The sequence below is a fragment of the Podarcis gaigeae genome (genome assembly GCF_964106915.1).
Source record: "Podarcis gaigeae genome assembly, chromosome: 8".
In the NCBI taxonomy this organism is placed as follows: domain Eukaryota; kingdom Metazoa; phylum Chordata; class Lepidosauria; order Squamata; family Lacertidae; genus Podarcis; species Podarcis gaigeae.
Genome location: NC_139684.1, coordinates 72,535,525 through 72,549,221, shown reverse-complemented (window position 1 = coordinate 72,549,221; position 13,697 = coordinate 72,535,525). Strand labels below are relative to the sequence as shown.

Genomic DNA, 13,697 nt, shown 5'->3' with positions numbered 1-13,697 from the left:
TCCGCTAACCCAGAAATAGTGCTTCAGGTTAAGAACTTTGCTTCAGGATGAGAACAGAAATCGTGCAGCGGCGGTGCGGCAGCAGCAGAAGGCCCCATTAGCTAAAGTGGTGCTTCAGGTTAAGAACAGTTTCAGGTTAAGTACGGACCTCTGGAACGAATTAAGTACTTAACCTGAGGTATCACTGTACTTTATTTTGAGGCGGTATTTGTGTGTATTCATGGAATTATTTTTGGGGACGCGGGTGGCGCTGTGGGTAAAACTTGCCGATCGTATGGTCGGCAGTTCGAATCCCCGCGGCGGGGTGCGCTCCCGTCGTTAGGTCCCAGCGCCTGCCAACCTAGCAGTTCGAAAGCACCCCTGGGTGCAAGTAGATAAATAGGGACCGCTTACCAACGGGAAGGTAAACGGCGTTCTGTCTGCTGCGCTGGCTCGCCAGATGCAGCTTGTCACGCTGGCCCCGTGACCCGGAAGTGTCTGCGGACAGCGCTGGCTCCCGACCTATAGAGTGAGATGAGTGCACAACCCTAGAGTCTGGCAAGACTGGCCCGTATGGGCAGGGGTACCTTTACCTTTACCTTTATGGAATTATTTGCAGACCCAGCAGATGGCAGTGTGGTGGAGAGTGTTTAGGCAGCTACAGTTTGGATACATTCAGAAAAATACAGCCTAGTGCAGCATTACATTTTTGTAAAGGTACATTCATGGAAAAAGAGATACATTTCAGTAAGGATACATTCAGATACATTCTTATACATTTCAGTGATAGCAAAAGGTAAAAAAGACACAACAAAATGATACATGAAAAAGACACAGCATACATTCTGATACATTTCAGTGATAGCAAAAGAAGGTAAAAAGGCACAGCAAAATGATTTATTCTAAAACGATGCATTCTGCAAGGCACAGTTCACTTTCTTGTGGGGTTTTTAAGGTAGAACACTATAATTCTGATATTGGTAGGGTCATTTTCCTTTATTCCCCTCTCTGACCCTGACTCTCTTAACGACAGCTGACACCTGCCTCTTTCTTATTGGCTGCTCCTTGCTATATAAGGCCTACCGTTGAGATGGTTTTGAGGCATTGTTTTATCTAGATGTGTGCTAAGGGTGGCCAGGTGGCCCTCCTTTATCTGACACAAAGTGAAGCTTTGCTGTGGTGTGTGTGTGTAAAAGCAGTGTTTAATTCTTTATCTGCCAGATTCCCCCTTGAACCTGTGCATGTTAACATCACCTTCCCAGGTTATAATAAATAGTTAGACTTCATAATGCTAATAATAATAATAATAATAATAATAATAATAATAATAATAATATCCTTCGTGGGACATACCAGGAGAGGTGGTGCCATAGGTATGAGGGTCCTAGGCTGTATAGTAATAATAATAATAATTTATTTATACCCCGCCCATCTGACTGAGTTTCCCCAGCCACTCTGGGCGGCTCCCAATCAAGTATTAAAAACAATACAGCGTTAAATATTAAAAACTTCCCTGAACAGGGCTGCCTTCAGATGTCTTTTAAAGATAGGATAGCTACTTATTTCCTTCACATCTGAAGGGAGGGTGTTCCACAGGGTGGGTGCCACTACCGAGAAGGCCCTCTGTCTGGTTCCCTGTAACCTTAGTTCTCGCAATGAGGGAACCGCTGGAAGGCCCTCGGCACTGGATCTCAGTGTCCAGGCTGAACGATGGGAGTGGAGATGCTCTTTCAGGTATACAGGACCGAGGCCATTTAGGGCTTCAGCACCAACACTACAACATGTAGTTCAGGAGCTTACTTCATTTTTCATTTCCATCTCCAAAGAAGGGATTCTCTAAAAAACCCCTCTCTTTTCCTCTTTTGTTTTGTTGATGGCCTATAGTTTCCCTCATAGGGGGACGGATGGGAGAAATTTCTTCTGCAGCTTTAAGGGCAAGAGGGAATTTTTAAAATCTGCACGGGTGTGTGTTTGTGTGTAACACAATAGGAGGCAGATGGAGCTGGAAGAAAATGCCTGTAGAGAGAACGCCATTGGCTGCCAAGGGAACAAGGCAAGAAATGAGCTTTGTTTGGAGGATAAAAAAACAGAAACATGATCCAAGGAGGGCAGCGTCTGACAAGAATCATCCTGTATGAGGCATCTGAAAATCCTGACAGGTTCCAAAATGCGTTCCTTCCATCCTAGGCAAAGCTGGAGATATCTGATGTGTGTTACAAGGAGGGTCATGACAAGGATCAGCAGCTACTACTGGCAGCCCAGGATGCCAATTTGACTGCTGGGGGCTTCCTATCCAGCACTTGAATGATAAGGTTCAGCCTCAGCAGTCGGCTCAGAAGGGCTCCTAGCCAGCCCAGTCTGGCTGTGATGCCGCTCCTCACCAGTTCCCCAGAGGCTACTGCAGTGGTGGGTGGAAGGTTCTCGGTTCAGCTAACATCCTTAGGGGCCGCCCGCCATCTTTATTTATCCAAAATGGACAGGCCTCAACCCAAACTTCAAAAATGGCACTGATGTGAGGGCCCACTTGCCCCTCTCCTATCTACTCCTTTGAGCCTTGGACTTGCTGATCAGAAGTCGGCGGTTCGAATCCCTGCGACGGGGTGAGCTCCTGTTGCTCAGTCCCTGCTCCTGCCAACCGAGCAGTTCAAAAGCACGTCAAAATGCAAGTAGATAAATAGGTACCACTCCGGCGGGAAGGTAAATGGCATTTCTGTGCGCTGTTCTGGTTTGCCAGAAGTGGCTTAGTCATGCTGGCCACATGACCCGGAAGCTGTATGCCGGCTCCCTCGGCCAATAAAGCGAGATGAGCGCCGCAACCCCAGAGTCGTTCAGGGATCCCTTTACCTTTATGATCCTGCAACTCACCACATTTTTGATGTGAACATGATGGACATATGGATGAGGGCCTCATCGAGGGCTGTCCTGAGACACCTTCCTGCTTAGGGTTACCGGAAATTGGAAGGGGGTGGACCCCCCCCCCCCAAGCCTTGGCTCTCCACACTACGAGGCAAAGACAAAGAGCTTCCACTGAACATTACCAAATGTAGCAAACTGATAAATGCATCTATGTACTGGCTCAATGGGAAAACTTTAGGAAGTCATGTAAAATCACTCCAGTGATGGATTTACACCATTCCAACGTTCTAATCAGAAGGAAAATGGCTACCAGAAGAGGAGCTTGGGAGAGAGCTAGGGGCAGCCATAATCCCTGAAGGGTGAGACCATGTACACAGCAGCCCCACTGCCTGGGTGATAATCCCTGGCATCTGGCACCTGAGTGCCAGACAGGTAGTCATCCCAATCACAATAGCAAACCCAGCCTCAATGGATTGGGGTCTCGGTCAAGAGGAAAGGGTGTGCTTAACTTGTCTGGGAAACAGGAACATGTAAATACTTACCTTTCTTTTACCTAGTGGGTGTGAGGTGGAGGTGAAGGAAGGGAGAGGGGGCAAACCTTATACTCAGGTTTCTGCCAGAAGACCCTTCCCAGTTTATGACATAGTTATGACAAAATGTATGATGTTTTTGCTAAGGGTGTTATGGGTAAAATGGGAAACTTATAAAAAGGGGAGTCATTCTTCTTTCTGCTTCTTCCATGTGGTAGTTTGAAGTCCTGTTGTAACAGTTCCTTGAATAAAGTTCAGGCCTACAGGCTGCTGTTTTGCTCCTATATTCTTGGCTGGTGTCTTTGTTTGATAATCTGAAATATACTCAGAGTCGCAAAGTGATTTCATGCTCTTTATTCAGCTCATAGTGGTGAGGAGGAATGAATGAAAGTCCCCTCAAAGTATCTGCTTTATATACATTATTTACACAATGGGCTGCACATGATTGGCTAATTCTGGAATTCTACTGTAAGCCAATCAGGTTGTGGATTCACTTCTATCTGGAGCATGATTGGGTGGTTCCTGCCAACCAATCATATTGCTGCATTGTTCTAGGACCAATCAGACTGCTGCCTTTTGGATCCTATTGTTCTAGGACCAATCAGACTGCTGCAGTTTGGATCCTATTCAATTCAGTACATAACATAATCCAAGTGAGCCGGGGGAATTTTTCTTTAACATTTAGTCATCATAGCTCTGTGGTAGAACATCTGCTTTGCATGCAGAAGGGCTCAAATTCAACCCCAAGCATCTCCAGATTGGACTGCCTGGGACAGAACTCTGTCTCCAGCCAGCCACTGCCAGCCAGTGTAGTCAGCACTGAGTTAGATGGCTCAATGGCCTGAGTATAAGGCAGCATCTTATGGTGCTTGAGGACAAGATGGTGCTCTTCCCATTGATTTGAAGGTTATTGTGAAAAGGTTTGAAGAAACAAATAACAAATTATAAGGTAAAAGGTAAAGGTAAACTTACATTACTTTCTTGTTGTTGTTAGCTACCTTACTTGCATCAAGAGATGGTCTTAAAATATATTGGAATAAATAGAGTTAATAAAAGTTTAATTAAAAAATCTACCAGCTACCAGCCAGTATTTTATGCTGCAAATGTGCAGTATTTTATGCAGCCAGCTGCCTCCCAGCATACTGTGTTCAGCTAGCAAAATGTGGCCTCCCCTGCTGCAGCAAAGAATGGCAGGTCGAGATTTCAAGCAGGGACATGGCTGTCAACTTTTCCCTTTTATTGCGAGGAATCCTATTCGGAATAAGGGAATTTCCCTTTTAAAAAGGGAAAGGTTGACAGCAATGAGCAGGGGACAGGGAAGGGCCTCCACCATTCTACCCTGCCTCTGAGAGAGAAGCGCTGCAATGTGTCTTTGAGGATGAACTCAGATGCCTTTGTGCATTTTCTTATTGGGAGGGGATGGAAAAGGGGCGATTGTGGAAGCGGCTGCTCTCTTGCCCATTCCTGGCCTGATCTCTTCCACCCCCCTTCCGCCCCGCTGTCCCAATCCAGTTCAGGGTGGTGGTGCAGAGAACCAGGTAATCAGTAACTGAGTGTGTGTGTGTGTGTGTGGCCAAAGACTTCCCCCACCTGCACTTGAACCTCCTCTGAAAAGCAGGCAGCTGGGTGATCCGCTGCCTTTCCCCCTTCCCTTTCCCCCACTCCTGCGCTGGCTGCGTGCAAGAGCTAAGTCACCCATTTGTTTTGGCAGTCTCTTCCCTCTGCTCTGTACCCAGCCCCTGATGAAAGTCCTACTTGGTTATTACACACCACAGAATGTCGCATAGACAGGGGGAAAACAAAAAACGCAGAACAGCTAAGAGATTAAGACAGATATGTAGTTAAATTTATACGTGACACAGATGATTAATTCCAGAGGAGGAAAGGGAGTTGTATAATTTGCACCTGATTTTATGGTTATGTTCTTTAGATGAGTCAGTGATTTAAAATCTTTGAATCTATAGCTATATCAGCACAGTTAATTGTGTGGAGATAAGAGACTGAGTTAACCTGAATGAGTGATGTCTGCTACCCTCAGTGAGTTAGGGATTTCTGCTACAGACGAAGACAGGCACCAGCAGATTGAGCAGAAAATATCAATAGTGGGTCCAACGGCCACAAAGGTGGTTTCTGGATGAGCTGTACAGTGAAGTGAGGGGTAGATGGGGCTCGTCAGCCTAGGAAGGTAGCCCATCTAGGAGAAAGAAATCTCTGGTCCTAAACCTCCACTCCCCTGAGGGAAATCTTCGAGAGAAGAAAAGGCTAGGGAGTAAACTCAACACAAATCAGGAGTGGAGTCCCTGAGACAGTTGGATAGTGTCTTGCACACTTCCTTCCAGCAACTCCTGCAACCCAGCTGGTGCCAGATGTATTGCTTGTCTTTCCTTTGGACCACATCAGTGAGGCTGCATGGTGGTGTCTTATAATTTGGGCAGCCCAGGACCTCCATATACACAAAGTGACCCCCAGGGAGGGACAATGGAGTGGAGAGGCACACTCCATTTCCTCTTGAGACAGATAGATGCCAACAACCATTAATTATAATACTGTATTTTATTGTATTACACTTTGAATACTATGGAAGTAAAAGAAGCAAAGAAAAATACAATTAAGGAATCCTACAACATATCACAATTGCTACAACTGCAATAAAATTTATTAAGTGGTCTGCCAAGACCCTCAGCGATATTAAGGTGGTCCATTGGCACATCACCCCATGGAATCCTGGGAATTGTAATTTGTTAAGGATGCTGGGAAATTGTAGCTCTGCGATGGGTAAACTAGAGCTCCCATTACTTTTTTGGGGGTGGGGGGAGCGTGTTTTGAATCTGATGTAACGGTATGTATCATGTTTCACAATGGGCAAAATAAATGTTTGCTTTTGGGGGGGTGTAACATCCATTTCCATTTGGTTTTTCAAAAATGTTTTTAATACTGAAATATTGCACACAGTGATATTTCTGTAACAAAGGTTGCCCAGACCTTTTTCTATAAAAAAAGAATTGGGGTCCGTATTAATTAGCACGAGGGGCGTTCCTTTTCCAATTGGATATTTTACATCAGGCTCCGACATGTCTTGGGCCTGACCTGATCTCACCCAGATCAAAGCTCCATCCCATTGACCCACACAGCCTGTTTGCTCTCACTTTCCTCGCTGGGCGACATTTGCTGGAACTGGGGGAGCGTGTAGGCACGAGGGAAGCGGCTGAAGGAAGAGGAGGTCCTGATGAACCTGCGCCTGGGGGCTGGGATTGTTCCTGCGTCTTTGTGTGTGTGCAGAGAGAGAGAGAGAGAGAGAAAGAGAAAGAGAGAGAGAGAGAGAGTCTCTTCTCCTTTGGAGAGGCTCCTGAGTCGCAGGTGCGACGTGAGCCGCAGACAATGGGCGCTTTGAGAAAGGAGGCCGCGCTATGGGGGCGGGGAAGCGGGCCTGGCGATCTCCAAAAGCTAGAGCGCAGGGCCGAGTTAGAAAAGAGCAGCCTTTTCCCTTTACAAACACCTTTACATCCATTCAAACACCACCGCATTCCGTTGATTCAAACCCTTTGGAGAGATCTTCTTCGCCATCGGATTTTGTTTCAGGCTGAAGCTCGCGCCTCCCTGCAGGATAATAGCAGGCGAGCGTGCTCTCAGGAGGAAAAAGAATGAAAAGGGAGGGTGGCCCGCTGTAAAGCACAAACGCACCGTCCCAATATCGTCATTTGGTCACCAAAGAAGCCCATTTCTCCCGCCAGGGCTTAATGCTCCAAATGTAGGGCGGATACCTGGACTAAAGGGACTCATGAGCACGTGCAGAGTGCATTCACCTGACCGCTCCCTAACTCCAGAAAATCCCCAGCGGTTAGGGAGGAAGGACTTACAGCCTTTCTCAAACTGTGGGTCCCCAGATGTTGTTGAACTACAACTCCCATCACCTCTAGCTAGCAAGGCCAGAGCTCAGGGATGATGGGAGTTGCAGTCCAACCACATCTGGGGACCCACAGATTGAGAACTGCTGGAAGGTGATACAATGAAGAAGAAGAAGATATGTTGCTTCCAGGCCGACTTTAGCCCCAGCGTATTTTTTTCTACAAAGGAATTAACCTCTGATCACAAACGTCGCATTCAGACGCCAGGAACATCGTTGGTTGGTCGCCGTTGGAGACACAAACTGTGCCGGACTAGGTCAGAGATGGGAAACCTTTGGCCTTCCAGATGTTGTTGGACTACAGTTCCCATCATCCCCGGCCGCTGGCCACCTTTGCTTGAAGCTGAGCTGGACTGCAGCAACATCTGGAGGGCCACAGGTTCCCCATCCTTTGGCCAGTGTTCCCCAAACTTGGGTCTCCAGTTGTTTTTGGACTACAGTTCCCATCGTCCCTTGTCACTGGTTCTGCTGGCTAGGGACGATGGGAGTTGTAGTCCAAAAGCAGCTGGAGGCCAAAATTTGGGAAACCCTGGACTTAAACGGACCCATGGTTTGATCCAACAGTTCTTTATTTCCGTCAACCCGCACTATCATAATAATAATAATAATATCTTTATTGTCATTGCCCCCTCTCAGGGACAACGAAATTACCACTTTTGAAAGGGACCCAGGTGTCCGGTCATGGCTTTTTTTAAAGAACTCACTTTCAAGGCTGGGAATGGATCCCAGGAATCCGGGTCTCCCCCTTCCTCTGAAAACCCCAAACACCGTCTCCCTCTCTGTGTCTGTCAGGCTGTTTCCCTCCCCAAACCCCTCACGCTTTCTTTAGCTGGGGATGGGATCCGGACGCGTCAAGCCCCTCCCACCTGTTAGCCACACCCACCGCGTGTTCTCTTCCCCTCCCCACCCCCCCGGCTCCTTCCCTTCCACCGCCCCTCCGTCTGGCAGGTGTCTGCACAGCTGCAAAGGGGCCGTCGCGCCCGGGTCCCCCCTCCCGGCTCCTCCCAGGTTGCTAGCCCTTCCCCTCCTCCTCCTCCCGCCGCCCCAGGTGGAGAAGCTGCCTTGCGCAAGGAAGCACTTCTGAGCCCGGGAGACCTGCCCTGTCTCTGGCTCTTCAGCCATGAAGATCGCGCCCCCCTTAGCGGGAAGGCAAGTACCCCGGTGAGGGCAGCGAGGTAAGAGGGGCTTCTTTCCCTTCCGCGGTTGCTACTTCGCGAACCCCGTTCCACAGGGAAGTGGGGAGCAGAATTTGAACGCTGCCCTGCTTTGTCAACCCGTGTGTTCCTCCACCTCCTTCTGGACACCCCACAATTCCACCCCTGGGCTTGTTGGAATATGATCACATTGATATTCTTATTTTTTAAATATTTCCATCGGCTACTTGCCGTTTCACAGTGGGTTCCAGTTTGGGCCAGAATGCACCACATTTCGATTTGACTACTTTGCTTTCCCGCTATACCCTCCAGTTAAACTTTTTTTGGGTTATCGCATTCGATCTGAACAGTTTCTCTGGCCTGTTCTGAATTTCGGAACGTGACGCTATTTGTTTGGGGTTGACTTGGTCCGACAGGTTTTAAAATGTGTGGTTATCTAGATGTTAAAATCTCTGGCTTGCCTCCAGCTAAAGGAACTTAAATTAATCATGCCCGTTAACTTCAATAGGTCTACCCTGAGTAGGGCTAATATTGAATGCAACCCAAAGTGTGCTCCTCCCCTTTTAAATGAAGGATTGGGGATTAAGGAATGTTCTATCTCCATGGGTGTAGCCAGGATTTTTGTGGGGGGTGGCAGGCCTTTTGGGGGGGGGGGGCAGAATCTCCGTTAGCTATGTATTTTTATGTGTTCTTACTGATTTAGGGAGAGGGATGCGGGTAGTGCTGTGGGTTAAACCACAGAGCCTAGGACTTGCCGATCAGAAGGTTGGCGGTTCGAATCCCCGTGACGGGGTGAGCTCCCATTGCTGGGTCCCAGCTCCTGCCAACCTAGCAGTTCGAAAGCACGCCAAAGTGCAAGTAGATAAATAGGTACCGCTCCGGCAGGAAGGTAAACGGCATTTCCGTGAGCTGCTCTGGTCTGGTTCACCAGAAGCGGCTTAGTCATGCTGGCCACATGACCCAGAAGCTATACGCCGGTTCCCTCGGCCAATAAAGCGAGATGAGCACCGCAACTCCAGAGTCTGTCAAGACTGGACCTAATGGTCAGGGGTCCCTTTACCTTTACCTATTGATTTAGGGAAGCAGCTGCCCCCACCCCCCATGTATATCTCATTGTTAATATCCTTTAATTCTTTAGTAGAAAGATTGCTCCAGAATGTTTCTCGATAGCCTCCTATAATAAATTACTCCCTTGCCACATCCCATGTCTTTTGAATTAATAAATTACAATTTTTCTGAATTAATTAATTCACTGCCTTCTCCTTCTCCTAAGATAATACAGGGCAGTTTGGGCAATACAGTACCCTTGGGTGAGCTTCCTTCTTTGGTGGTGGGGTCGTGGTGAACTGAGAGCAGGTGGGGGCACAGTTGTCTGAGACAGTTTACCATTGTAATTCCCCATAATGCCCTGGAGCAATGCTACCTTGAGGGCATTGTGGGAAATTAAAATGGTGGCTCGACCCAGACCCCACCGGCATGGTTTGAAACAGTCTCATACCACTTTAAACAGTCACTGCTTCTTCCAAAGCACCCTGGGAAATATAGCTTTTGTTAAGGGTGCTGAGAGTTGTTAGAGACCCATATTCCCTTCACATATCTGCAATTTTCAGAGTGATTTAACTATCAATCCCTCTTTACGGAAAACTCTAGAAATTGTAGCTCTCTGAGGGGGAATAGGGGTCTCCTAGCAACCCTCAGCACCTTTAACACACTACAACTCCCAGGGTGTTTGGGGGGAAGAGTTGACTGTTAAAAGTGGATGTGTGTGTGTGAATTTGAGCCTTTTGCTCCTCTGGAACCAACTCTGGTCACATGGCCAGCAATGCTGAGTAGGGAACCTGCATAATAACTACAGTCATACCTCGGAGTCTGTTCCGGAAGTCCGTTTGACTTCCGAAACGTTCAGAAACCAAAGCATGGCATCTGATTGGCCGCAGGAAGCTCCTGCAGCCAATCAGAAGCTGCAGAAGCCCCGTCGGACATTCGGCTTCCAAAAGAATGTTCGAAAACAGGAATACTCACTTCTGGTTTTCAATCGTTTGGGAGCTGGAACGTTTGACTCGCAAGGCGTTTGGGAGCCGAGGTACGACTGTATTTTTGTTTGGAAAACTGATGGATATACACAGAGAGATCTCATTGTTGCCTATTTAGGGTATTAGGCCAGGGACCTCTGGATCAGGGAAGGCAAGCTGACACAGTCACCTCCCTGACTCCCATCAGCCTGGAACACCCCAAACCAAAGGAGGTACTGGGCACTTCTGCATTGATGGGACGAGGACTTATATGGGATGGTGAACTCATGGTCCTCAGTTAGTTATTGGGACAAAGAACAAAGAGATCTTTGTCTTTCAGCCAGTCTTGGACAGGACAGTCCTTCAAACAGGATGCCTTCAGAAGAGAACAGGGATGTGAAACTCAAGCCTGTGTCCCTCTAGGTCTCTCTGCCTGGTCTTTGGGACTCTCTCCTTACCACTTCTCCACAGGCTGTGCTTCACACCCTAAAGGGGTTTTGCCTGGCTGGAATGTGTCTTTGAGCTCTGTTATGCTTCTTTGCTAGCCTGGATGGAGGGTAGAGAGGGGTGTGTAGAAATTAGCCTGCTGTGCAAAGGTAAAATGAACTTTGGTTGCTCTGGCCCCCAGAAGGTCATACAGATGGGCATGTGGTCCTCACCCAGAAAAAAAGGTTCCTTACACCTGAAACAAAGGACTGCCATCTTGAAAGCCCTTCAAATAGAAGACAATGTCTTCTGTAAAGTAGGATACACACCCCCCACACCTGACTAGCACCTTCTTCTGGGTGTTCCCATGGGTGAACATCGTCTATAGGAAAGTGCCTGCAGAAAGTTACTTTGATAACATTGTTCCTGGTAATACAGATTCCCTTGGGGCATTCTAATTCCTGAACTGTATGATGCTCCCTCTTGGGTTCCAGACTGAACTCTCATTTCTAACAACGGACATTTCTGGAGGGGTTAGAAAACAGTCTTCTGTGCTCGCGGCTGGGACATCGGTGCGCTGCTGGGAAATTGAACTTATCTTTGATGTCCTTGTTTGGAAAGTGACTCATCAGAGTGAAGTAAAGGTGAACCAAAAAATTGGAACACATTTCTGCAAGGCTGCCAGAAAATGAAATAAAAGTGCAGCACGTTACTGCCCAGTCCTTTTAAACCCCACCCCCTGCTCTATAATGCACAATAATCACATGTAATTTTACAGTTAGCTCAGACTTCATGTAGCCATAATTACAGGTTCATTTGTTTCATATTGATTGCTGTCCATGAAGATGGTAACCATTCCCCCCCCCCCCCCGCTGATTGGATCTTTCCTTCTCATAACTGCTAATATCTGTTTATTATATTTTGTATATCTTATTCTTCTTCACAATCCTTAAGTGTGAAACTTTCCTCTTTTCCCACAGCTTTGCTATTAAAATGCAAGCAGTTAGTAGCATTTGAGAGACCAGGGCAAATGAACCTTGGCTAATACCTGGTGTTCTGTATTGCCAATACCATCATTAAAGGATCTAAAAGTAGATGGGTGTCTACTAGTTCTCTAATTTCTTGCTTAATTTCCATCCAGAATTCACAGTACTTTTGGCAGCTTTGCATCTCCAACAGCTGCCAGACGTTGTTGTCATGCAAACCAGGTCTATACGTCTTAAGTCAAGAGAGCTTACTGTTGACATCTCTCTTACAAGAGGCTGTGTCCTCCTGTAGGACCAAATCTTCTCTATGTAGCATCAGTCCACAATTATTTCCTCACACCGGCTGAGAAATCCACATGTGTACATGCTCCCCTGCCCCCAAGCAGCTGGGAATGCTGCCTAAGTGTTCAGCATTTTTAGTGTTCAGTGGGTGAAGGCTAGAGAGACCAGGATTCAGATTCCGACTCGGTCCTGATGCTACCTGGGTGACCTTGGGCTAGTCACACTTTCTCAGCTCAACCTACCTGTGGAAATAATACGGGGGAACCATGTGTGCCACCCATTGTTCCTCGGAGAAGTAGAGTCAGCGTGTGTGATGGTGATACTCTGATCACTACTTTCTTTTCTTTTTTTCTTTTTCAAATTGATATTTTATTGAATTTTTTTAGGTATAAAGCAATAAAGTGATACAAAATGAAAAAAGAACAAAACACACAACTGTGTAAAGGGGAAAAACCATTATACAAATACAGTCTTACCTTGGTTCGTGAATGCTTTGTGACTTGAACGTTTTGGCTCCCAAACGCCGCAAACCTGGAAGTGAGTGTTCCGGTTTGCGAATGTTTTTTGGAAGGCAAACATCTGATGCAGCTTCCGATTGAGTGCAGGAAGCTCCTGCAGCCAATCAGAAGCTGTGCCTTGGTTTTCGAACATTTTCAGAAGTTGAATGGACTTCTGGAATAGATTCTGTTTGAGAACCAAGGTACGACTGTATATACCAAAATACCCTAACCCATACATTCTTTTATAAACTTGGTATTATTATCCTAATACTAATGTAAATATTAAAAGCCTACTGCATTTTGTATGAATTCGTTCCAAAAATTGTTGTATTTATCCAAGTGGAGTCTACGTCTGTAAGCAGTCCGTTTGTAGGTTGCAAGTGTTATCATATTATCAACCCACTGATTAAGGAAGATCATGTCTTTATTCTTCCAGTCCATCAACATCAGTTTCTTGGCTACCATTAGAGCGCGTAAAATCCATTTTTGTTGTCCTGTTGTTAACTTCCATGTAGTAGGTCTATGGTTCTGAACTACCACTACTTTCTTTGCATGCTTGATGGAAAGATGGGCAGTGCTGTGGCTCCAGGATTTTGGGGGCCCTTGGTCTTGGCACCCACAGCACAGCCTTGCAACCTGTAAGAGCTGGAACATGCAAACTTGAGAATCTGCTTAGGGTATATATGATGTTCTTGACTACTCTGTGCAAACTATGGCAGCCCTGTTAGGTCAGCAGGCTCTCTGTTGATCTTGAGAAGGTGCCTATCTTTGCCTCCTTCTCGACTCAGCCCTGGCAGATGGGTTCAAGGTTTCTTGAGGCTTATATTCATCTTTTGTTGTCTACAGGGCTTCCAGATTCCCCCCATCCCCCTAAAAAAGGCCTCCTCTCCTGGAGGACCTGGATTTCGGAAAGGAGAATCTGGCAGGTTTGATGATTAACCAGTTCTGAAATGGCTGAAAAAGATGGTGAGTTGCAATTTCTTTTTTTAAAGGCCCTAGAACCTCCCATGCCTTTTCCCATTTAACTCCAGGCTTTCCTCCCCAGCACCCCCACCCCTCACCCAGCCA

The 13,697-nt window shown here is 46.9% G+C and overlaps 1 protein-coding gene across 2 annotated transcripts in view; it reads left to right on the top strand.

Moving 5' to 3' along the window:
- The first annotated feature begins 4,104 nt into the window (after positions 1 to 4,104).
- Positions 4,105 to 13,697, top strand: part of HPN (hepsin) — a 33,403-nt gene continuing 23,810 nt past the window's right edge. The window contains exons 1-2 of one of the 2 annotated variants that reach the window (XM_083751089.1): positions 4,105 to 4,314; positions 13,476 to 13,595. In XM_083751089.1, coding sequence (XP_083607215.1) covers positions 13,580 to 13,595 — 16 coding nt within the window. In that variant the 5' untranslated portion in view covers positions 4,105 to 4,314; positions 13,476 to 13,579. Of the gene's footprint in view, positions 4,315 to 8,213; positions 8,445 to 13,475; positions 13,596 to 13,697 lie in introns of those variants that run through there. The other variant, XM_083751088.1, reaches the window with a different exon arrangement.